The sequence below is a fragment of the Barbus barbus genome, assembly GCF_936440315.1.
Source record: "Barbus barbus genome assembly, chromosome: 39".
NCBI classification, from domain to species: Eukaryota; Metazoa; Chordata; class Actinopteri; order Cypriniformes; family Cyprinidae; genus Barbus; species Barbus barbus.
Window position 1 is genome coordinate 17,660,173 of NC_136717.1, and position 25,866 is coordinate 17,686,038.

Genomic DNA, 25,866 nt, shown 5'->3' on the forward strand with positions numbered 1-25,866 from the left:
AATAACACTTCCATCCATTGTTGTCCTCTCACATCAAAATCTGTGCATATCTCTCTCCTGATTCAAAAAAGGTGACTTTATCACTGGAGCAAGCAATATTTTTAATAGAGGACTATTTTTGCCAGAAAGTTAAAATGTCTTGATGAATTTGTTGATTACAAACACTTTTGTAAAGCTTTTATCTTTACAACGTTATTGTGATGCTTTTACCAGCTGTTTGAACTCTCATTCTCATTCATTTCATTCTGATGGCACCCATTCACTGCAGAGGATGTATTGGTGAGCAAGTGATGTACTGCAATGCTAAATTTCTCTAAATCTGATCAGATAAAGAAACAAACTCTTTATTTTCTTGGATGGCCTGATGGTAAGTAAAACAAACAAACCAGTTTGAGAAATTATAGAGACCTAATCGGAAACTCGGAAATACAGTACTAATGTGTACTGTATATCTAGCATATTATATCACAAATATGATAGTAACTTAAAAGTTATTAATGTAACTGCGTACTATGAATAAAGTGAATAAAATGCCAGTAGGCTACACGAGAATAGGATTCATTGTTCTGCTATTGTTCTTCTCTTAACGTTATGCTGACATCTACTGGATAAATCCAACATCAAGAGCAAGGCGTCTTAGATTTCAACAATTAGCAGTAAGTGAAATGAGCAAAAAACTCACTCGTTTCTCTTCCAACGCCGAGTTGTTTTTATGGACTTAACGGGTGTGATTGTTTTGTCCAGTTTAACCAAATTTAAGCGAAAAGAGGAGGCAATGTTCAAGCACCACTCTGTTTATGGCGTCCTCCAACAGCCGGTTTAACCACTGATGGCCACCAAGAGGATGTCTATTAAAATAATTCACATCGCGAATGGATATATAACTCAAATGAAGCCTGTTAACTTTAAGAGATTAACGTTTTTGTACAAAATAAATTACACATTCATTCCCCAAACGTGAATTCTTAAAACCTACCTTGCTAACAACTTGCTAAATACGAACTACAACTACCACAAGGACGTGAGTTTATTTGCCTGATGCATTTGACATCGGTTGTAGTCCATATACAGCTACTTGAACATTTAACCTAAATTAAATTTGGGTTTGTTTAATAAACGTAGCTTATCAAATCTAACAAATAACTGTAATAAATAACGTTTGATACTGGACTATTTTAAGTTCTATATCAACATGATTCAAAGATTTGTTGATTTTAGATAAAAACTTTAATAGATTGACTTTAAATATACTGTAGTTTCAATCTTTCTGACATGTACAACTTGGTATAGGAAGCCAAACTGAGAAGCACTTTGTTTGGTGATGTTTTCAATGTTTATTGATATACAAATGAAAATAGCGATGTCAACTTGTAGCAAAATACTACGAATAAGATACGAATAAAGACATTTTAAAATCAAACACAGTCACAAAAATAGATTTGTAAACATTGTCAAAGGGAAATTAAATATGTGTGGACAACCAAGTGTATAAATAAACTCTGACGTTCGAACATGTCTAGAGGTGATAATGTAGTGCAGCTGTTGACATAGAAAAAAAATGACTAGCAAAACATGTTCTTTAATAAATAAATAAATATGTCTTCTTTCTGAATAACTGACTGGAAAGTCATCCAAAAAAAAAATGATCGTATCCTGCTACCATATATTTATTTTACAATACCATTTCATTAGTTGATTGAGGGAATTTTGTAAGGCAAACCAAGAGGGTAAATACAAACAAATATTTTTTTATATTATACACTCCCAAACAAACTTCATTTGCACCATGAAAACCACAATGCACTCAAATTATATTAAGATTGTTTCTTAAAAGTGTATTTCGCCAAAGTGTTTTTGCCTACGGGCCTAAATTCATCCAGCCCAATGCCAGCAGCAAGACAGCAGCGATGCTGAGAGACTCCGGGCCCAGAGAGGCTTTACCTAAACATAATACAAAACAATAGTAAGAAAGATCAGCAGGAATAACAGTGACATCTGTGGAACTGCATCTATGTGAACGGTATTTCAACCCTTGTAGTGAATATATACTAGTATGCAGAACTTCAGATAGAATTTGGTCATTGTCATCAACATGATTAGGGTAGGAAAATAATGAATGATGAATAAAAGGCAGTATTCACCTTGTACTCTGATCTGTGATATGGGTCCATCACCTCCCTCACAGCGGGCTCGGACCTCTATGATGTAATCGCCTGTCTCTGGCATGGGAAAGTCAATGTAGTGCCTGCCTGTGGTGTAAAGCTTCCCATAACGCTCTCCTTCCTTCCGGAACAAAATCTGACAGAAGAAAAATCCAAATGGTTATACATATTTCCAAAACATCAATACACACACACACACACAAAATATTGAAATAAAATAATTAAATAAATATATAAATTATCAATTTAAATAAGGATATAAAAAATATAAGTTAAATTAAATAAAAATAAAATAATATTAAATAAAAAAAACATAAATAATAAAATAAAATAGAGTGTAAAGATTAATTAAAATAAAGGTGTTAAAAAGATTCCAATAATAAAATAAAATAAGGATATTACAAAAATCATAAATAAACTTTAACATTAAGATTAATAAGACATTACTGAATGTGTCTTTCAAGTCTTTAGAATACTAAGTAAAATATAACTGACTCACCTTGTATCCTTCCACATAGGACTCATTCCAGTAGTTATAGATGTGATCCCAATACAGATAGAGCCATTTGCGATTGACGCTGACATATTTGTAGACTCTCAATAGGCGACTTGGGGCTGGAAAGATGATACACATAAATTATCAGTACATTTAAGCTCCTCGAGCCTCTTTTTTCAAATGTAAGATCTGTATAAAAGTGATGTAGAGAAGGGCAAATCTCTTACGTGGTCTCCTGGTGAACATTTCACAATGCTCGCTGGGTGGCCCGAGCCCAGCTCCGTTGAACGCTCGTACCTCTATGAGGTAGTGGGAGTCAGGCCGCATGTTCTCCAGGCGTGTTTGGTTAATTGTTCTGTGCACAATAACTCGAGAGGCAGCAGCCTCATTATCATCGTACTTCCTCCAATAGCGAATCTGGATACCAAATGAAGAGACATGAGGATTAAAATTTATTATTATTATTACCTACTATTCCACTTAGGACTCACCTGGTATCCGTCGACCCAGTTTGGCGGTGCCTGGTAGACCGGTAACCACCAGACCAAAGCTTCTGTAGAGGTGACCTGGCGGGCGTAGACGTCTAATGGAGCTTCAGTCGGCGCTGAGAGGGATATTACATGTGTCAAAACTTATTATGAGCAAATAAAATTCAACTAAAATAAAAGGTTCCAATAATAAAGTAAAATAAAGTTATAAATTATGAATTGAATAAGAGTTTTATACTAAGGTTCCAGTAATACAATAAAATAAAAATAAACATTAATAAAATAAAGGATGAATTAAAACAGTGGCAATAAAATAAGGTCCCAGTAATAAGATCAAATTAAATTATAAACTATAAATGAAAATAGGGCTATTAATATGAGGTTCCAGGAATAGAATAAAATAAAATAAACACACATTAATAAAATAAAATAATTATAAATTAAAATAAGGGTAAAATAATGATCTAGGATCTCACCTAGCCTTGGTGAGTAGACCGCCGATATAAGACTTGAGGGTCCTTCTCCTTTGCTATTGTAGGTGCTCACTTTGACCTGGATCTCAGTGTCTGGGGTCATGCTCTCTTTGTAGACGTAGCGTCTAGTCTCAGGATCCTCCACAGTCGACCATTTCCATTCATAATCCTCATGCTGCTTGAACGCCACGACGTAGCCAAATTTTTTACCAAAGAAGAACTGAGGCTTTACAGGCTGCAATGAAAATAAGAACATGAGAAACATCAGAAATTTGCTACTGACCAATGATCGACAAGCATAGCATAAATACAGTAGCATATGAACATGTACAGTCCAGGTCACGATGAGCTCTCCGCTTATTCCCACTTGCCCAATGACGTCAGAAGGAGCTATTGTAGGCCCTGAGACAAGAGAAAACTGGGTGAGAATGTATATGTGCTTCACAGGACGTCACAGTTTTAGGCTGATACATATACATGTAAAGCTGTGCTTTTTCAAAATAAACTCACTGGCATCCCATGTCTTGATTTTTATGGATGGACGGCTGTTTTCCCCAGCTCCAAATTCATTGATGGCATGCACACGGAATTCATATTGCATCCAGGGGTAAAGGTCAACTATGGTGGCCGACTCCGTAGATCCGTCCAAAAACACAGGAGCTGGGAAAATAATATTTGTTCTCTTAAAAATAAATCAGATTTAAAGGGATAGTTCCCCCAAAAATGAAAATTATTATACTTATATTTTTCCATACTATGGAAGTCAATGGCTACCAGCAACTGTTTGGCTACAAACATTCTTCAAAATATCTTCTTTTGTGTTCAGCAGGAGAAAGACATTTATATTAAGTTTTGGAACAACTTAAGGGTATATACTGTATGATGGGAAAATTGTCATGAGTTGTTTTGGGTGGACTATCCCTTTAAGTTTGCAGAACATGATTACAAGAGCAAAATACACTACGTTCTTCGCAATATCTTATTCCCAAATGTGACAGAAGAAGTCAAATCTAATTAAATTAATTATTTTCTAAAATACAACAAAAATTCATACAAAAAGACATTCATTCAGTATTATTTTTTAGACCATTTTTCAAAGAAAATTAGTTGGAAAAGTCCAATCTTATTAAATTAATTGTATTCTAAAATACAACAAACATTTGTACAAAAAACATTCATTAAGTATTATTTTTCAGACCAGTTTCTAAGAAAAAGTTAGTTGCACATGCTTCAAATGTGTGTTTTGTCTCCCTCTAGTGGACTCACAGGTGGATGCGGTTTTCCAGTCCTCAGGATCCAGGGCATAAAATTCTCGTGTTTGTACAACATGTTGAATAAGAGAGCTACCGTGGTCTGATCCAAGACTCCATCGTAGCTTTACTGACGTGTCTCCGATCTCTTCCACACGGACACCACCTGGAGGACCAGGCAAACCTGAAGCGAAAACAGTACAAACAAACTAAACATCACTGCATTGTTTTTAATACAGTTTTGTTCAGGTTTTTGATTATATGCACATAACAGAGGTATTATTTTAATAAGCTAGGTCACACAGAGTTCAAATCACCAACCTTTGACAGAAATATCAGCTTCTGCGGTGGCGTTGTCCACTATAGTCTGAGCTGTGCAGGAATAGCGTCCTGCGTGCCTCACCTGAATGTTCTTGATCAGCAGGTCCCCACTGTTCTCGTGACCCTGCAAAACACACACACACACATTGAAATGACTTGTCTTCCTGAGAACAGCACGCCTGAGATTCCTGTCTCTGCTCACCATGAGCAGCTCATAGTGTTCGAAGTCAGTGTAGAAGTTGATGACGTAGGAGTCAACAGTCCAAATGAAGGTGATGTCCAGGCTGGGGTCAAATGATGCAGAGCATTGGAGAATCGTAGTGTCACCTACAACCGCCTCAGTGTCTGATGGAGCCTCTGTGATTTTGGTGGCCTCTGAGAAAATGAAACGGACACAAATGCATACACCTTATATTACCTCATTTTAACTGAGAAGTTACAAGCATGGAGGGCCAAATTACTCAAAATTAAATAATTAAATAAATGTTGAAATATATAAATACATTGTTAAATACATAATGAAATAATTAAATACATAAACAAATATATAAATATTTATGTAACTATTTAATTATTTACTCCCTCCACATTTCATTTTCAGGGTTATGATTGTCGGCACGTCTCTCAATAGTGGCTGGTGTCACCTTTCAAACTCAATTTCTTTGGTCTATAAAGTTTAAGCGCCTTGTTTTTTTTGCATCACGAGCTATGGCTGAGCATGGTACAAGATCCGTTGTTGACTCTTGCAGATGAAGTTGTCAATCAAAACGTTGACAATGACATAATTTTAAAGGGGTCATCGGATGCCCATTTTACACAAGTTGATATGATTATTTAGGGTCTTAATGAAAAGTCTATAACATTCTTTAGTTAAAATTTCTCAATGGTAGTGTAAAAAACACCTTTACCCTGTCAAAATCAGCTCTGTTTTCAGCAAGCCGTTTTTTTAGTCCTCTTTAAATGCTAATTAGCTCTGCTGACCCCGCCCCTCTCTTTCGTGGAGTGACGAGCAGACTGAAAACTCTGCGAAACTGGCTAACTAGCACATTATTAGGAAAGGCGATTTGCAAAGATTCATAAAAAACCCTTATACTCACTTCTTCTGTAGCTGAGGCTGGATCACAAATGATTCGCGCGAACAGAGACTCATTTAGGCAGATCGCGGATCGGCGCATTCACTTCAAAGCGAAAGTAACATTAATCCTCTGCGTCTTCAGCAGCTCAGATGTCTATATTCATTATTACATCCAACAACAAAACACTTCAATGGCTTAATCAGAGACATTCTTGTCTTCCCCTGCACCGGAGTGGACACAATGGCGGTCAGACTGTTTACAGCTTACTCAGGTTTCTCAGATCACTCAGGGCGCATCTAAGGTAAGACGGCCTTATCAACCAACTTTCGTGGGAGCGGTCTGTACAGAACTACGTCAATCTGACAGAAAATATTTATGCATTTAATTTTGTCATTATGTATTTAACAATTTATTTATATATTTCAACATTTATTTAATTATTTAATTTTGAGTAGGCCTAATTTGGCCCTCCATATGTCTGAAGTTAAACTGACCTAAATAAAATAAAATGATGGTGTTGTCTACACTGGTAAAAATAATTAAAAATAAAATAAGTTGGTATTGTCTAAACTGGTATAAAAGAAAATAAAATAGTTGCTATCGTCTAAACTGACAATCATTATAGGTGACGAAATTTGAATGTTGTCTGACCGGTGATAGTGAGGGTCCCTGTGCTGTTGGATTTGCCGCGGTCATTCTCAGCATAGCATGTGTATGAGCCTTCATCACTTTTTGACACGTTCAGAATCTCCAAACTTCCATCATCCCAAATTAACATCCTGAAAAATAAGGACGAAGAGAGAAGAGGATAAAGATAACTGCAGCTAAGCTTCTGTCTCTGCCACAACATTATGATTCACCTGTAAGTAAATGCAAGCATTTAAGACCGACTGACTAACCTTGAAGAGTTGGTCAGCAGCTCTAAACCTCGTTTCCAGATGAACTTGGGTTTAGGAGCAGCACGTGGTTTGCACTCTATAACCACACGTCCGTTTTCAGCCCCGAGCAGAACCTTCTTCACTGGATTATAAATAAATGTTGGTGCACAGGCTGTGAAGAGACCATTGGAGACACTCAACTTTCAACAATAATTAGGTACCTTTTTAAGACACTTCCAGTTCTTTTTTTTTCTATGTAAGCTCTACTTGAAAGCATAAAGATGCAGTTAAAAGCTCACAGACGACACGAAGCTCGGCACTGGCATAGATGCTCCCCCATTCATTCTCAGCAATACACTGATACATCCCCGAATCCTCAAACGTGAGACTGGAGAACTTCAGCTCCCCTTTGCCATACTAAAAGAAAAGAAAAAAATGTAGCAGAACACATATGATTACTTGATATAAAACAATCTCATATGGGTTTTCCTAAACAAATAAAACAGTATTCACCGAATAGCCGTCCTTCAGCCAGCGTATCCATGGTAAAGGCTTCCCCACAGCAACACATCTGAGAGTTAGTTCACTTCCAACATCTTTCTCCGTGTCGTTGATGTGCTCTGCCCACTCCGGAGCACCTGAGGACACAATCACACAGACACGTTTGAAATCATTTGAAATCCAATACTGTCTTGTAGATAACTTACTTTGTGCAAGATGTTATGAACATGTACTAAATCCACCATGTTGTTACTGTCACTACTACTCTTTTAGTGTACTGTTTTTTGCATACTATATAGTAGGGAAGTATTTGATTTTGGACACAGCTATTTTTTTAAATAAAGAAATTAATAGTTTTATTCAGCAAGGATGCATTAAATTGATCAGAAGTGACAGTAAAGATATATAATGTTACAAAAGATCAAATAAATAGTTTTTTTTAACGTTCAATTCATCAAAGAATCCCAGTTCACACAAAAATTTGAAGCACCTTAAGTAATAGTAATAGTAATAATGGGAAATCAGCATATTAGAATCATTTCTGATGGAAAAAATGCAGTAATGGCTGCTGAAAATTCAGCTTTACCATCACAAGAATAAACTCAAATTTAAACTATATTAATTTAAAAAAACTGTTATTTTACATTGCAATATTTTCAAAATTTTCCTGTTTTACTGTATTTTATATGAAATAAATGCAGCCTAGGTGAGCATCTTAGAGATTTCTTTAAAAAAATAAAACTAAAAATCTTACCGATCATATATAATAATATAATATAATATAAAAGCTTGCTGATTTTAAGTTTGACAATTATGAAAATTCATATTTTATTTTTAGCATAGCATTTTATTTTTAAGTTTACTGCAAAATAATAGTATTTTTATTTAACACTCCCTTTTTATTTTAAAATATAATAGTATTATCACACTTTATTATTTTTATTTAAAAATAAATAAATAAAGAGCAATAATATCATCATCACTATTATTAATTTATTTATTTTTTATAAATATATTTAATGGGTCACTGTGAGGACCAAACCAAATCTCCATATGTTCTTATAAGAACCAAGCTGAACAACCCGTGAACCCCTGATAATATAATATAATATACTTTTTATAATTGGTATTATAAGCCGTATATAAACAGAACTAAACCAGTGTCTGTCTTTTAAAATTTGAGTTTGTTTTACCTTCCACATAGAGCCACTGTCGATACCAGTCCATGCCTTTAACGTTGAGTGTCTCACACTCGTAGCTCCCTTCATCCTCATACTGAACGTTAATCAGGTGCAGTAAAGCTCCATTCATGCTGACCTCATAGTTGGGCGGGAGATCAGCATCTAACTTCCTCCAGCGGATGTGTGGGAGCGGACTGAAAGGTAAACATTGAGTTTAAATGGTTAGAAATAACCGAAAACGAGTGAAGAACAAATCTAATACTATTGTGTGAATGACTATGATTCGCTAACAATAAAGTTGTATTACAAATTTGTTTATTGGACATGTACCAGAATTACACTCTCATATCCTTTGAAATACTTCAGGTAGCCTGTTAAGACCATGGTAAATCAATAGTGTATTCATTCAGTACCATTGTATTGCATATATGAAATTACCATGGAATCATCATGGTATCAGTACTATGCAGACTATGTGGACAGTATCTGCATTTGTCGACTCACTTTCCAAGGGCAAAGCACTCCAGAGTGATGTTCTGATGCACCAAAGCATAAGTCTTGGGGAATTTCACACGGATATCAGCAGGATACCGCTTCACCTCCTCTGTGTGAAGGGCAGAGATCATTAATTAACCTTTTAAAACAACAGCTGTCTCAGGAAGGCAATTACGAGGAAACATCTTGCCATTGTGGGTAATGTGACAGCACTCACTCTCTATTTGTGGAATCAGAGGAATCGGCATGCTGAAAACACTCTTGCCGATGGTGGGGCTTGACACAAAGCAAGAATAATTCCCAACATCAGATGCCTCGACTTTAGCGATGTACATATTCCCAGTGGTCTGAGACACGAAACGCCTCTGGTCTGGGATGATGAAGTTGGGGAAATCATTGTAGATCCAGCGGAACAACACCTCACCTGAGAGACAAACAAAACAACTGACAGAAATGAGATTTCGGTTGCTGGAAGGAAAGTGTATGTGAGCCTAAATTACCTCTATGATTGTAAAGTATAATGCACTCACAGAAAAAAAGGTACAAAAGCTGTCACTGGGACGATACCTTTTAGTACCTTAAATGTACACATTTGTACCTTTTGAAAAGATACCGTCCCAATGACATTGTACCTTTTTTCCTGAGAGTATGGTATTTGTATATATTAACATTGGTTAATGCATTGACTAACATTATATAACAATGGAAAAAACAAATGTATTTATTAATCTTTATTAACATTAATTAATAAAAATACAACTGTTCATTGTTAGTTCATGTTAGCTCAGGTTCATTAAATAATATTAACAGATACAACTTTTGATAATGTATTAGTAAATGCTAAAATTAACATGAAGATTAATAAATGTGCTTGTTAATTTTTGCTTGTTAGTTCATGTTAAATAATATAGATACGTAATGTTAACAAATGGAACCTCTTACTTGGATAGCGAGAGGGAGGAGAACACAGCAGTACCGCTCCCTGTCCTTCCTTAACATTCACCGGCTCTCTCTCATCTGTAGGGAACTGGTTGAGGTCTACAGCCAGAAAAAGAAAAAAAAAGAAAAAACACTGAGAAGAGAATGTGACAAAACAGACAAACAGTTTATAATCTTTACAAACATAAGAAATCCTACTGTATCTGTCACATACATCCAAATTTGACGGTGGCCTCTTTGCTGATGACAGTGCCATACACGTTCTTAGCCACACACACATATTTCCCAGCATGCTTGCCCTTGTCTGGGTTGGTGATGACCAGGTTTCCTCCCACCAGGCTGAAGTGCTCATCAGGCTGTTCCATCAGTTTAATTTCCCAGTTGTTTAACCACCATCTGTGAAATATAGCATTTTATTAATGACCTTCTTATTGATCTTCTCAAATATTCTTCTTGCAAGTATGAACAATCTAGTAAACACCTCCCTTCAATTACCAGAGGTAATGACAAACAAAGTGCAAGATCAGAAGTGAAAAATGTACTTGATAAGGGCCGGAGGATTGGCCCGTGCCCTGCAGTTCATGGAAATTTTGTTCTCAGGTGAATCCTCCGCATACACTGTGTCCAAGGGCTCCTCCTCAAATATGGGCCCAAAGCCTGTGGCCTCCTCTGATGGACATGACATGAGCCAGCATTACATTCAGTATGCAAAAATCAACCTAACAATTCAATTCTGAAAAACATCAATACTTCATTTTACGTATTTACTTGTAGGTAAAAGTCAAAGACTCACTGTCAAAAATTCTGGGTTCAAATATCCTGGGTTTAATTGCAGCTGAAAAAAAAAACATTTCAAACAACTTTAATTACTTCAACAGCACTTTGAATCGTTTGTTTTATGAGAATATCCATAATATAGACATTTCTTTTTACATTTGGTATTAAATAAATGTTTAGGGATACAAATATACATACATAATTTAAAGGAATAGTTCACCCAAAAATGAAAATTCGCTTAATATTACCAACCCTCGGGCTTTCCGAGATGTACAAGTGAAGATTTGTTTGTTTATCAGAACAGATTTGGAGTTTTTCATTACTTCACTTGCTCACCAATGCATCCTCTGCAGTGAATGGGTGCCGTCAGAATGAGAGTCCAAACAGCTGATAAAAACATCACAATACACCCAAAAATGAAAATTTGATGTTTATCTGCTCACCCCCAGGGCATCCAAGATGTAGGTGACTTTGTTTCTTCAGTAGAACACAAACAAAGATTTTTAACTCAAACCGTTGCTGTCTGTCAGTCATATAATGGGTCATATAATGAGTCAAAAAAACATACACAGACAAAACCAAATTAAATCCTGCGGCTCGTGGTGATACATTGAGGTCTTAAGACACAAAACAATCAGTCTGTGCAAGAAACTGACTTATATAATTTTTTACCTCTCATCCACCACAATGTCCAACTGTCCTGAGCGTGTTCACAATAGCTGGCGCTACTATGCCAGAGCACGTTGACGCGTCACGCACCAGCTGTTGTGAACGCTCTCAGGACATTGCGGTGGATCAGAAGTAAAAAATTATATAAATACTTTTCAGTTTCTTGCACAGACCGATTGTTTCGTGTCTTAAGACCTCAATGTATCGTCACGAGCTGCAGGGTTTAATTTGGTTTAGTCTATGTATGTTTTTTTGTCTCTCAAAGCCGTGAGTCCCATTGACTGTGATTATATGACTGACAGATTGCAACGGTTTGAGTTAAAAATCTTAGTTTGTGTTCAACTGAAGAAACAAAGTCACCTATATCTTGGATGCTCTGGGGGTAAGCAGATAAACATAAATTTTCCATTTTTGGGTGAACTATCCCTTTAATGTCTTCTGAAGCAAAAAGCTGGGTTTGAAAAAAAACAAATCCATCATTACAGCATTTTAAATTTAAACCGTTTTTCATAATAATGCATGCTAAATTTAAGTCCGTAATTCATAATAATGCTTCTTTCAGTGAAAAGGTCCATCCCCTGTTGTCCTCTCACATCAAAATCCACCGACATGTTTGTTTAAAACTGTTTAGGACTGTTTTCACTTGATCTGTGTTTATTTCTCTCCTGATTCAGACAACTTTTTCACTGGATAAAGTAATATTATGGATAGAGGACCTATGTTTTAGTCTGAAACAATTCGAAGTCAAAAAATGTCTTAATGATGGGTCTGTTGATCACAAACATGCAGCTTTTTGCTTCACAAGATGTTATTTGATCGTCACGTTATCGATTATTGTGATGTTTTTATCAGATGTTTAGACTCTCATTCTGACGGCACCCATTCACTGCAGAGGATCCATTGCTGAGCAAGTAATGTAATGCTAAATTTCTCCAAATCTGCTTCAGTGAACAAACTCATCTACATCTTGAATGGCCTGAGGGTGAGAACATTTTTAGCAAATTTTTGGGTGAGCTATAATTTTGTGATATAGGGACCACTGGCTGCACCCAAATTTGGTATATAGAAGTTTCCTAACTCAAGCTCTAAAAGAAAACTTCTTAATGTCAAGAGTAAAAGTTTCTACCCTTGAAGACGCTCCTGGACAAAATTAATTCAGCTAGATAACTTTGTAAAATTATCTAAATAAACACACACACAGTTCCTCACCAGCCAATAAGAAGAAGCAAGACAGCACATACAGAAGCATGGCTGGGGTCACCATCTTGAGCTTACAGTTAAAAACCACGCCTGAGAAAGAGAAAAACAGAAAGAACGTGTGTGTGTGTGGGTGAAATGCTGTATACAGTAGCTGCAGTGATGAAAGCTACTGAAAGCTGCATTGTCTCACTCTGATGTACAAACTGCAGTAGATTGTGCCCAAAATGGAAACATTTACAATTTATCACATCCTACGAATGTTAAAAGTGAATCAGCAATCCACACCTTCTCTCTCACTCACACACAGACTATGTAGACATGCATGTTTACACACACGATTTCAGTAATGACTGCAGATGTAACACATAAAGGAAAGGTAAATCTGAATCTTAGCATAAACACATGCACACATACACAGTTGCTATATGCAACATGCAATCCTTGCTAACACATGCAGCATCTCTTTTTTGCTGCCACTGCACTTTTATACATGCTTACAGAGGGTGAGCAAGGACATTTTTATCTGTCTCCTAAAATGTGTCCATTCATTATGCATCTCAAGAACATGTTTGGCCATCAATCTCTCTAAATAATCTCTCTATGCACATGTGGTCTACTTCTATGCATGGTATTTTCACCAATCTCTTATAATCTCATTGCATCCTCTGATCTGCTGTCTGATCTTGTCCTGCACACTCGGATTTAGGTCACTGCATGTCTACTGTATACTACTCATACTAAGGGAGTGGCAGTAAAATTCAAACAGCTGATCTGAATGATCTTCTAACACACTGAAATACAAGGATTTACATTTTAATTTAACAAAGCAATAAAAATAGCTTTAGATTTCACTGTCATTTTCCCCACTTATTTTTTAAATATTATAATATTTTGGTGTGATCATAACAACATATTAAGTGTATTTTGGTAACAACTGCGTCATTGGTGATAACTCTTTAGCGCCACCCTCCGACACAATACTGTCATTACAATCTCTATCCTTTTTGTTGCCAGGAAACCGAGGACTAACTTCTGTCCCGTTTAAACTTTAGGCAAGTAAATATAATATAATTAACTCGCATCACAGCTTCTTTCAGCATAACAATAAACAAATTTATCGGTATGTTAAAAAAAGCCTACCTTATATCATGAAATTTGTATGAATTCACACTTATTATTTTTTTTTTAAATAATACCTGTAGTATATATTCTAATTTTATTACGTATCTTGTATGTTTATTTTATGTATTTTTTTTTAAATAAAGGGATGACATCACCAATGGCCGGACTCATCCACCCTGTTCTTCTGCATTGCGGTATTCCCAAACTGCTCGGAACACCTTCATCCGGACTTTAGCATGCAGAATAAACTCCTCAAGGTCACAGACAGATCGTATTCTCACCAGAAACCCCCAAAGCTTTACATATCATGATATGAGCAGCAAACATACCGGAAGAATGCGTTAAATCCTCCGTCAAACCCACAGACCTGCAGCAGAAGCACCACGTCGCCCCGCAGCCCAGCGCGGCTCCAGCCTGCTGCTAGTTATGAGAGCGGAAGCTGCGCATGACAGGGATGCTGTCTCAGTCCATGTGCTGCTGCAGTGGATCTCAAACTAGTTAAGGTGATTTTAAGGCAATTATGAATTCAAAATGTATATGGACCAGCACGTGATTTTTGGTGATTTAAGGTAATAAGAGGCTTATCCACACACATCTGTTCAAATCCACTGGATTAAATTCCTACACTGGCAGGGGGAGGGAAAGAAATAGATTATTTTTTGTTTGCATGGAGAAACAGTGCAGGGAGGAAATTGTGGCACTCTAGATGTGGCTGCAGAATGTATATAAATCTATATATATATATAGTGTATTTATTTTATTATTATTAATTTTTAAGACTCCAAATTCCAATCCAAGTGAATCAGTCCAATCAGATAAAAGGGCCAAAATAACTTAGATGAATGCTTAAAGTTTTATTCTAACGCTTATAACATTTAAGGGACAGTGGGGTAAGATGCCAATTTTAAATAAATGAATTTAATTATAAAAATGAAAACCAGATGAACAACTTCATTATAAAAAGCTATATGCAAAATATGTGCCAAAATTGAAAATGAAATGAAATTATTTAATTTTCATTTTCACTGTGACAATGCATTTTCCTATGGAAGGCATTTTCTGCCAATTTTAAATAAATGAATTTAATTATGAAAATGAAAACCAGATCAACAATTTCATTATAAAAAGGAAACTGTCAAGTTATCATTTGGGGGTAAATTTCCATTTTAAATAAAAATATGACCATAAATTGGTTACATTATCTACATTTTTCTGCACATTATTAACATTAATAATAAATACAATTATATATATATGATTAAAAGATGAATATGAGACAAAACTACAGAATGTCACATTTTATTATTGGGTGATTCAACACATAGATGTTTTACCAGCTAAGAAGTTCAGCACTTTTATAGTTTCATCCCTCGATCTGATGTGAGCATATGTATTGGAACAGTTGCCTCACAGGTCTTTCTAAGTGATCAGCTGTGTCCTGTTGCATTAATTCTTCAGATATTAAAAGCAGGGAATGTGTCGTATCAGTTATATCCATTACTTCTGCATTCTGAATCTTGCATTCGATGATGACACACACAAACCAGGATGAAGATGAGGGAGCTGACTTTGAGAGAAAAGCAAGTAATTTGGATGCTAAAAGAAAAGAGGAAGTCAATTAGAGCTATAGCAAAAACAAAGGGCATGGAGAAATCAAGAGTTTGGAAACCACCAGCGACACCAGCAACCAACAACGACCTGATCGGCTGAGAAAACAACTGTAGTTGATGACAGACAAATCATAAAAGCTGTGAAAATGAACCCTAAAAGACGTGTCTGTAAAATCACCAACAACGTCCAGAAAGCTGGGGTGATGCTCTGACAATCTACTGTCCTCAGGAGACTTTGACACAGAATTACAGATGCTACACAGCAAGATGCAAACCTCTGACCAGCACCAAAAATAGAAAGGCAAAATTGGAGTTTGCAAAAAAGCACAAAGGTGAGCCAGAAGAGTTTTGGAAATGTGTTTATGGACCGATGAAACACAGATTAACCTTTATCTAAGTGATGGGAAAGCAAAAATGTGGAGAAAAAAAGGGAACTGCAATGATCCCAAGCATACAGCCTCATCTGTAAAGCATGGTGGAGGTGGTGGTGTCATGGCATGGGCATGCATGGCTGCCTCTGGAACAGGCCCTCTCAGCTTTACTCATGACTTAATGTATGTTGACAGTAGCCGAATGAATTAGGAAGGGTACAAAACCATCTTGCCCACCAATATTCAAGAAAATGCCACCAGATTCATTGGGAAGTGCTTCATATTGCATCAGGACAATGACCCAAAACACCCTGCCAGTTCAGTCAAGGAATTTATAAGAGCAAAGAAATGGAAAGTCTTAGATTACCCAAGTCAATCTCCAGATTTAAATCCAACTGAACATGAATTTCACCAGCTGAAGAGGAGAGTAAAGGCAGAAACTCCCCAAAACAAGCAACAATTGTAATTGGCTGCATTAAAGGCTGGGAAAAGTATTTCAAAGGATGAGACCAAGAGTCTGGTGATGTCTATGGGTCACAGACTCACTGCTGTGATTGCGCAAGGGATCTGCAACTAAATAATAGCTTTTAATCTTTTATATCTGTCTTATGTTCAACTGTCCCAATACTTATGCTCACATCAATGAGTGGGATGAACCCTAAAAGTGCTGTTCTTTTTATTTGCTAAAACATGTATGCGTTGAAACAGCTAATAATAAAATGTGACATTCTGTAGTTTTGTCTCATATTCATCTTTTTATCATATTTGCAAATGTCTTGACTCCACAGCCAACAGAGCAATTTTGTCTTTACTGCTCCAATAATTATGGAGGGGACTGTATATATATATATATATATATATATACACACACACACACACAATATACCAGCAATGAGAAGGTTATATATATATATATATATATATATATATATATATATATACAGTGGGTACGGAAAGTATTCAGACCCCCTTAAATTTTTCACTCTTTGTTATATTGCACCCATTTGCTAAAATCATTTAAGTTCATTTTTTTCCTCATTAATCAACACACAGCACCCCATATTGACAGAAAAACACAGAATTGTTGACTTTTTTGCAGATTTATTAAAAAAGAAAAACTGAAATATCACATGGTCCTAAGTATTCAGACCCTTTGCTCAGTATTTAGTAGAAGCACCCTTTTGATCTAATACAGCCATGAGTCTTTTTGGGAAAGATGCAACAAGTTTTTCACACCTGGATTTGGGGATCCTCTGCCATTCCTCCTTGCAGATCCTCTCCAGTTCTGTCAGGTTGGATGGTAAACGTTGGTGGACAGCCATTTTTAGGTCTCTCCGGAGATGCTCAATTGGGTTTAAGTCAGGGCTCTGGCTGGGCCATTCAAGTACAATCACGGAGTTGTTGTGAAGCCACTCCTTCGTTATTTTAGCTGTGTGCTTAGGGTAATTGTCTTGTTGGAAGGTAAACCTTCGGCCCAGTCTGAGGTCCTGAGCACTCAGACAGGTTTTTGTCCAGGATATCCCTGTACTTGGCCGCATTCATCTTTCATTCGATTGCAACCAGTCGTCCTGTCCCTGCAGCTGAAAAACACCCCCACAGCATGATGCTGCCAGCACCATGCTTCACTGTTGGGACTGTATTGGACAGGTGATGAGCAGTGCCTGGTTTTCTCTACACATACTGCTTAGAATTAAGGCCAAAAAGTTCTATCTTGGTCTCATCAGACCAGATAATCTTTTTTCTCACCATCTCGTAGTCCTTCAGGTGTTTTTTTGTGTCTTGCACTGAGGAGAGGCTTCTGTCGGGCCACTCTGCCATAAAGCCCCGACTGGTGGAGGGCTGCAGTGATGGTTGACTTTCTACAACTTTCTCCCATCTCCCGACTGCATCTCTGGAGGTCAGCCACAGTGATCTTTGGGTTCTTCTTTACCTCTCTCACCAAGGTTCTTCTCCACCGATAGCTCAGTTTGGCCGGACGGCCAGCTCTAAGAAGGGTTCTGGTCATCCCAAACGTCATCCATTTAAGGATTATGGAGGCCACTGTGCTCTTAGGAACCTTATGTACAGCAGAATTTTTTTTGTAATCTTGGCCAGATCTGTGCCTTGCCACAATTCTGTCTCTGAGCTCTTCAGGCAGTTCCTTTGACCTCATGATTCTCATTTGCTCTGACATGCACTGTGAGCTGTAAGGTCTTATATAGACAGGTGTGTGGCTTTCCTAATCAAGTCCAGTCAGTATAATCAAACACAACTGGACTCAAATGAAGGTGTAGAACCATCTCAAGGATGATCCGAAGAAATGGACAGCACCTGAGTTAAATATATGAGTGTCACAGCAAAGGGTCTGAATACTTAGGACCTTGTGATATTTCAGTTTTTATTTTTTAATAAATATTCAAAAATGTCAACAATTCTGTGTTTTTCTGTCAATATGGGGTGCTGTGTGTACATTAATGAGGAAAAAAAAAAAGAACTTAAAATGATTTTAGCAAATGGCTGCAATATAACAAAGAGTGAAAAATTTAAGGGGGTCTGAATACTTTCCGTACCCACTGTATATAAGCTTCAAATGCTTGAATTATCTTTGACTTTAAAAGTCGCTTTGACATTAAAAAAAATTGTATTAGCAACAAAAAATTATATTGTCTTTGATTTAATAGAATGAATGTTCTTTGATCAAGATAAGGAATAAAATCAAAAACAGGCAGATGGTAGTGAAATCCGGAAACCAACATTTATTTGAATCCTTTTATATACAAAATATTTATTTTTTTTGCGATTATATTATAGAGTAAACCATTTCACAGCCTTTCATGCTTTATGTTCATGTAGCTTTAACATTAACCAGAATATTATTTCACACACTACGTTTCATTCATCTTTGCCCCCTCCAACAAAAACACATCAAAACATTCTGCACCCACAGCAGTGCAATCCGGCCTCCTTCTTTGGGGATGTGTCCATTTTCTTATTTTTCCTACAGAAAAAAAGTGATAAACTACCTGGCCAAATAGAAAAGAAAACAACAGTGCCATTAAAAGAGTAAGAGCTGATGTGTGTGTGAATTCAGGTGGAACACTGTGCGGTTTTCTGCAGCGCTGCCTTACGCATACTCAATCATCAGTTGATCTGTTCTTCAGATTCAGGAAATAGGGTTGTCATCACTTTTCAAGTGGGTTTTTTCATCCGAAGTGACTTATAGTACACAAATTGCTGGGACAGTTCCCTTAGAGCACTCTGGGATATACTGTCATGCTCAAGGGCTCAGTTGTGATAGGATAACTCAGCAGCTTTTTCATTCACGGGCCACCTCGGCATCCTTTAATGTGTCTAAAACAACATTTCGGCTATATATTTACAAAGCAAATGTCAGACCTATACATTAAAAAGCAGACAATTCCAAACTAAAAAACTTGATGCAAGTTATGACAAGCTAAATCATGAAAATCTAGGGCCTTGCCAAAAAAAAAAGGCTCGCCCCATATATACAGTGGACAGACATAAACACACATTCACACACATCCATTTCAAACGCACACATATATTCATGCATGCCTGCATAAACCGCACACACTCAAGCCGTATTTGACGACAGCACCACTGACGACCGTGTGTTTAGTGAAGCCCTGATTTCACTACACTCGACAGCTCGTAATACTTCATAACATGCAGTAACATGATTTAAAAAACGGTTACATGTGATACATGTGATGTGTATATATCTGCCTACTGGTGTCGCATATGTTGAGATCTTCCCAAGGACAAGCCACTGCAAATACCACAGTTGGTCATTTCCATTGCCGTCATGAGTTGCCATAAATGTGTCAAATGAGACCAATCAACAGCAGTTCACTCTTTACAGAGAAGTGGCAGTATTTCTAGCTGTTGATAAGGGGAATGAGATGCCCCTCACCCCAATTTGAGGTGACTTCTGTGGCGGCTGTGTATGTGACATCATTTCCTTGAGGCTTGCGGTCTTCGCTCAGCCCAGGACTTCAGTGTCGCTTGCAGTACTGATATAAACAATGGCTGCGTTCAAAGCGATGAGAGGGAATCTTATTTTTGAGTATAGAATAATGTTTTCTACCAAGGCACTAAGGAACCGTGCTGAGGGGCCTTCGATGCATCCCATACTGTACAACCAAACCAAGAGCAGAGTGAATTCTGGCGCCCAAAGTGGGGTCACTGGTGGCTACATGACTGACTTGGGGGGGGGCTTTCCTTCACAATAACAGTCCTGGATGAATTGAACCTTAACTAGTCTAACGATGACTTTTCTTCAGGGATAAAACATTGAAAAATTTAGTCGTAAAGTAAATAGAACAAACACAGGGTGCAAAATAAACAACAAGAGAACTGAGAAAAGGATAAACCAAGTCTGTGTAGAGTGCTTGTGTGTCAAAAACATGCTACCTCACATCCTTGATAACCAGTTTTTAAATTCTGTGGATTTTTTTGTATATTCAAAACTTCTGACGCCTAAGAACAGCTTTTACACGTATTACATACTTCACAACAATGCCCACAAAGACATTGGTGCCTGAAATGTGCATAATACCGATTTGAACACTGATGACAGAACGCAACAGGCATTAGCTGTGTAGCAAAAGTGAGTATCATATAGTCAGACGAGGTTCACGGTCTCCACAATGCTGGCTAAAGGTGCGGTCACATTAGCGAAATTTTGTGCACACAAAAAAAAGTCTGTTGTATATTGTCAATAGTGTAGCGATGAATGAGGCACTGTTCACACTGAAGTCACTTTGAATCCGTGAAAATTTGAACCTGTTTACTAATGCGAAATCGCACCGATTCCTACCGAAACGACTGGATTTTGCTTGTGAATATTTGCAGAATAACTGTAAATGTGACCGCACCTTAATGCTGAGGGTGTGACGTCAATTACTGATTCCATGCGAGTCCAAGGAGCGAGATGGTGTGATACAATGCCATCTGACGCAAACGGGGCCATGTTAATAAAATATATGTCAATTTATATATTCCTATACACATATATCAATATATATGTAGGCTCGCTGTGAGATAATACACTTAATATGTCTCAATGTCACGTGACTTTCATTCCGACCAATCGCGGTGAAGCTTGGACTGGCCCTCTTCACGCATTCTCACTGTCTTTCATTAGGGGCGTTTATTTGATTTCTTTTGCTGTGATGTTAGGGGGTCACAGTGCAATAGAGACTGTTCTCCATATGATGGAGTGACAAGGAGGTGGGGTGTTGGATGGGTCAAAGGTCACGAGGCGCTTCCAGGCAATTACACAAAGGAGTTCATTGCGTTGACCGGAGAAGGAGCCTCCGAACTCTCGTTGCCCTCCGCCGTGTCTTTTTCCTTCTTCCCGCTGTACTGGCCGATGAATGAGCCGTCCTCGTTGAACTGGCCGTCTCCTCCCTCGCCGTAATCCACCAGGCTGTCGTCACTGTCGTCCTTCTTGACCGTCCCATTGGATGGGGTCCGGCTGCCTTTCAAGGGCTTGTGATCCTCTGTGTCACTGATGTAAAGAGTAGAGACAAGAGGGAGGGGAGGATATTACAATAGCACAATTTAATCCACCTAAACTAGATATTGGAGATTGTCCATTTCCAACATGCTGTTTAGTGCAGGTATTTTCACAACGGTCCTTATATGCGTCTCTCTTATATCCGGAAGGCAGTAGAGGTTCATAACGTGCATTCGGAAGGGTAAATTTGGCCACATTCATCATAATGCATAAACGACATCTCTCAAAACTGGAAAAACCATAAATAACCATTGAGGATTTCTAAACAAATGCAGTAAAATATAAATAAAATAAAGTAAAATCACAATATGCAATCCAAAAATACAAATAACTATGCATTTTTTTTTTTTTTTTCGGATTTAAAGGTTTAGTCAAGGTTGGGTTTGGCTTGACCATAAAATTTACAGCCATCTGTTTGATTTTCTATTGTAGCTAGAAGATGAATAATGGGGGATTTTATGCATGCAAGACTTGCGAAGCCCCTCTTACCTTTCTGTAGATCTGAACTCCCCCCAAAATTAAAACACACAGGAGGAACAAATGAGACAGACTGACATGGTTGACAATGAGGTTATCACTTTAGAGTAAAGACAAAATGTATGCAGGGACATCATACACAACAAATGATGGACTTTCTGAACAGGACATGTGAAATGTTAACACAACACAACAAAACAATCATGGCTGATGGCTGCTGTCAAATGCGATTCTGATTTGGCACTTTCAGAAGCTGAAATTGAATTGTAATGATTTCAAATATTCCAAGGTACATTATATATAGTTTAATTAATATTTAATATATAATATTTCTATATTGAATTTATGTCCTGAATTAGCTATCGGGAGACCATGCAGTAATATTTATAATTTTTTACTATTTTTTATATTCTTTATAATATTTTACTAATATAATAATGACAATATGACCAAACATGTTACAAAAAAATACACACAAATATAAACAAAAATTATGATAAATATTGCAATAAATATTAATGATGACACAAGACTAAATAAATCACAGCAATAAATCCATCATTAACGTAAATGAGGAAGGCAATTGATTTGACACTCGAAATGTGGTAAATGAATGAAAATGTAAAAACAGTCATATAATACACAGGTTTGCTCCTGCTTTCTTTAAGCTGTTTTGTGGTGAGGACAAAGATGTTTACATTCATCTCAGAGGAATGAAACAATTACGGTCTGAATCCCTGAGCAAGAGGAGAAGTAAGTTTGCTTTCAATCAGTCGTGAAACAACAACATCACTTTAACAATTTAAACATTTATTTTTCATGATTTCTTATCAAAGTGATATAAATAGGTGTAGATTAACTACTATATGTTGTTTTCCTCACCTGTACTCCCCAAATGTCCCATCATCTTCTTTCATGGGCTGGATTTCTGGGTCTTGATGGGCATCTTCTTTTTCTTTTACTATGAGATTGGAAAATCAACAAGTTGTATGGTATTGAGGTTCACAGGGTTTACATGTGTGTGTAGAATCTTAAATATTTCTTTTTTGTTTTACAGATTTTTTTATGTGGCCTGTGCACCGTTTAAAGAAATTCAGATTCAGCTTTAGCACCACACAAATGTACTACCTGTCACGAATCCTGGCCATGCACTTCCACTCATTCACCACCAGAGGTCACCCGTTCACCACATGGACTTTTCACACTACACAACACATTGGACTCCATTTCCCACTATGCATTGCACAGATCAGCTGTCACCATTCACTCATCACACACACCTGATCACCATTTCACAATCACCATCACTCTATTTAAGCCTGGGATTGCTCTTGCTCAGGGCCGAGTATTGTTAGCGTATATCACTCGCATAGCGATAGCAACTCTACAGAGCCATTATTCTAGTCCTAGTCTTGCCTTGTTTTCCTGCCGTGTCTGACCCTGCCCGTGTTTCCTGGATTAACCCTTCGCCTTGCCGTTTGGACTGTGTTCGCTCCCCGTTTGGATTATTGCTCTCGACTCTGGATTCTCTCTCTGCCTTGCCCCTTTGGATACTGTTCGCTCATCGTTGACCCACGCTTGTTCCACGGATTGCTCTGTCTTGCCCTTGCCATACCTGTTTGCCGATGTCTGACCCTGCCTGTTTCTGACCATGTTTTATAATAAAGCCTTGCATATGGATCCGCACGTCTCACGTCTCGTCAGCCCCGTAACAGAATACTCGGCCACACAAGGATCCAGTGGCTTTTCCAGAGGACATTGGCCAGGTATGGACTGTGCACGACTGTTATTAACCCTCGAGCAGGGCTCGCGACCGCTCGAGGATTATATTCAGGAGTATTTAGACCTTGCCTATTTTTCTGATCTGCCGGACTACGCACTCATAGATTTTTTTCTGTGAGGGCATTAATCAGCCGCTCAAGACTCAGTTAATCCGCGAGGGTCCCCGTTCATCTCTTAGTAAATTCATGGATTATGCTTTGCTTTGTGTGGGCTCTCCGTTCACTGTGGGTGTCGCGGAGGAACGCGACACCGCACTCACTCACAAAATGCCGGCAACGACAACACCCCTTCACGTCATGCCTGCCAAGCCAGAGTCTGCTCACGTCATGCCTGCCAAGCCAGAGTCTGCTCACGTCAAGCCTACCAAGCCAGAGTCTGCTCACGTCGTCGCTGTCAAGCCAGAGTCTGCTCACGTCGTCGCTGTCAAGCCAGAGTCTGCTCACGTCGTCGCTGTCAAGCCAGAGTCTGCTCACGTCGTCGCTGTCAAGCCAGAGTCTGCTCACGTCGTCGCTGTCAAGCCAGAGTCTGCTCACGTCGTCGCTGTCAAGCCAGAGTCACACCACGTCACAGTGCTCCAGCCAGAGTCTGTCACACCCAAGGATTTAAGGTCAGTCCTTCAAGTTCCCTGTCTGATATCCAGTGTGATGGACCCACCACTGATGTCAGTGCGAGTAGCTGGCATTCCCAGGGCCTCAACCCTGTCTGTTACAGAGACTGTTCCCCTGACCTCAGTACTTCCCGTTATGGCGGTTGCCATTTTGAGTGTGTGGGCTGCACACTGTGCTCCTGAGGCCTCTCCTGTCCACGAGTCTGCTCCAGTGCCTCCAGAGGTGGTGGCTTCCGCTGCAGAACCTCCCGAAGTGGTGGCACCCGTCCCTGAACTCACTGTCTGCCCTGTCACGGCCACGGAGGCCGTTCCTGACGTCACTGTCTACCCTGTCACGGCCACGGAGGCTGTTCCTGAACTCACGGTCTGCCTTGTCACGGACACGGAGGCCGTTCCTGACCTCATGGTCTGCCCTGTCATGGCCATGGAGGCCGTTCCTGACCTCATGGTCTGCCCTGTCATGGCCATGGAGGCCGTTCTTGAACTCACTGTCTGCCCCGTCATGGCCATGGAGGCCGTTCCTGAACTCACTGTCTGCCCCGTCACGGCCATGGAGGCCGTTCCTGAACTCACTGTCTGCCCTGTCACGGTCATGAAGGCCGCCCCTGAACTCACTGTCTGTCCTGTCACGGCCGAAGAGGCCGTCTGTGAGCTCTCGCCCTGTCCTGTCACGGCTAAAGAGGCCGTCTGTGAGCTCTCGCCCTGTCCTGTCACGGCTAAAGATGCCGTCTGTGAGCTCACGCCTTGTCCTGTCACGGCTATAAACGCAGTCTATGAATCCTCGTTCTGCCCTGCCACGCCCCCTGAGATCATGAATGCTCTCCCTGTATTGTCTGTCTCTGCTCTCCCTGTGTTGTCTGTCTCTGTTTCCCCCAGATCTCAGACTCTGCCATGGTTTCCTGCCCAGTCTGCTTCCTGGCGAGGGTCTTCTGCTCAGGTCTGGTGGTCCTCTGCCCCGCCATGGTGGTCTTCTGCTCGGGTCTGGTGGTCGTCTGCTCCACCGTGGTGGTCTTCTACTCCGGTCTGGTGGGCTCCTGGTCCGTCTACTCCGCCCTGGTGGGCTCTAGCTCGGGTCTGGTGGTCGTCTGCTCCGCCATGGGTGTCTTCTGCCCGGGTCTGGTGGTCGTCTGCCCCACCGTGGTGGTCTTCTGCTCGGGTCTGGTGGTCGTCTGCTCCGCCCTGGTGGGCTCCGGTCCTGTCTGCTCCGCCCTGGTGGGCCTCTGCGCTGTCGGTCCTGACCTGGCCTCTGGCTCCGCCCTGGTTTCCTGCTCTGCCGGTTCTTCCTCAGGGACCTGGCCCTCCGTCCCTCCCCCTGCTCCGCCTCCGCGCCACCGCCCTCCTGGATTGTTTAGGAGCGTCTGGAAGCCGCTCCTTGGGGGGGGGGCTATGTCACGAATCCTGGCCATGCACTTCCACTCATTCACCACCAGAGGTCACCCGTTCACCACATGGACTTTTCACACTACACAA

The 25,866-nt window shown here is 39.2% G+C and overlaps 2 protein-coding genes across 5 annotated transcripts in view; both read right to left on the reverse strand.

The window, feature by feature from the left end:
- Positions 1–1,317: 1,317 nt before the first annotated feature.
- Positions 1,318–14,533, reverse strand: LOC306858185 (contactin-1-like). The gene is made up of 24 exons (XM_079398600.1): positions 14,358–14,533; positions 12,916–12,996; positions 11,054–11,095; positions 10,803–10,929; positions 10,475–10,656; positions 10,264–10,359; positions 9,539–9,745; positions 9,331–9,430; positions 8,839–9,020; positions 7,658–7,782; positions 7,444–7,561; positions 7,166–7,316; positions 6,918–7,045; positions 5,393–5,565; positions 5,191–5,314; positions 4,886–5,053; positions 4,130–4,279; positions 3,951–4,021; positions 3,623–3,854; positions 3,150–3,262; positions 2,886–3,075; positions 2,662–2,777; positions 2,142–2,298; positions 1,318–1,941 (listed from the first exon to the last, which is right to left on the reverse strand). Exons 2-24 carry the CDS (start codon positions 12,968–12,970, stop codon positions 1,859–1,861), a joined length of 3,090 nt encoding a protein of 1,029 aa, XP_079254726.1. The 5' UTR covers positions 12,971–12,996; positions 14,358–14,533; the 3' UTR covers positions 1,318–1,858.
- A 4,185-nt stretch (positions 14,534–18,718) lies between these two features.
- The window catches only part of LOC306858343 (neuronal cell adhesion molecule-like), a 56,405-nt gene continuing 49,257 nt past the window's right edge, over positions 18,719–25,866 (reverse strand). For 2 of the 4 annotated variants that reach the window (XM_079398838.1, XM_079398839.1), the window contains exons 27-28: positions 22,890–22,968; positions 18,719–21,521 (exon numbers count right to left, since the gene is read on the reverse strand). In XM_079398838.1, coding sequence (XP_079254964.1) covers positions 21,287–21,521; positions 22,890–22,968 — 314 coding nt within the window. In that variant the 3' untranslated portion in view covers positions 18,719–21,286. The remainder of the gene's footprint in view (positions 21,522–22,889; positions 22,969–25,866) is intronic. The other 2 variants (XM_079398840.1, XM_079398841.1) reach the window with 1 other exon arrangement.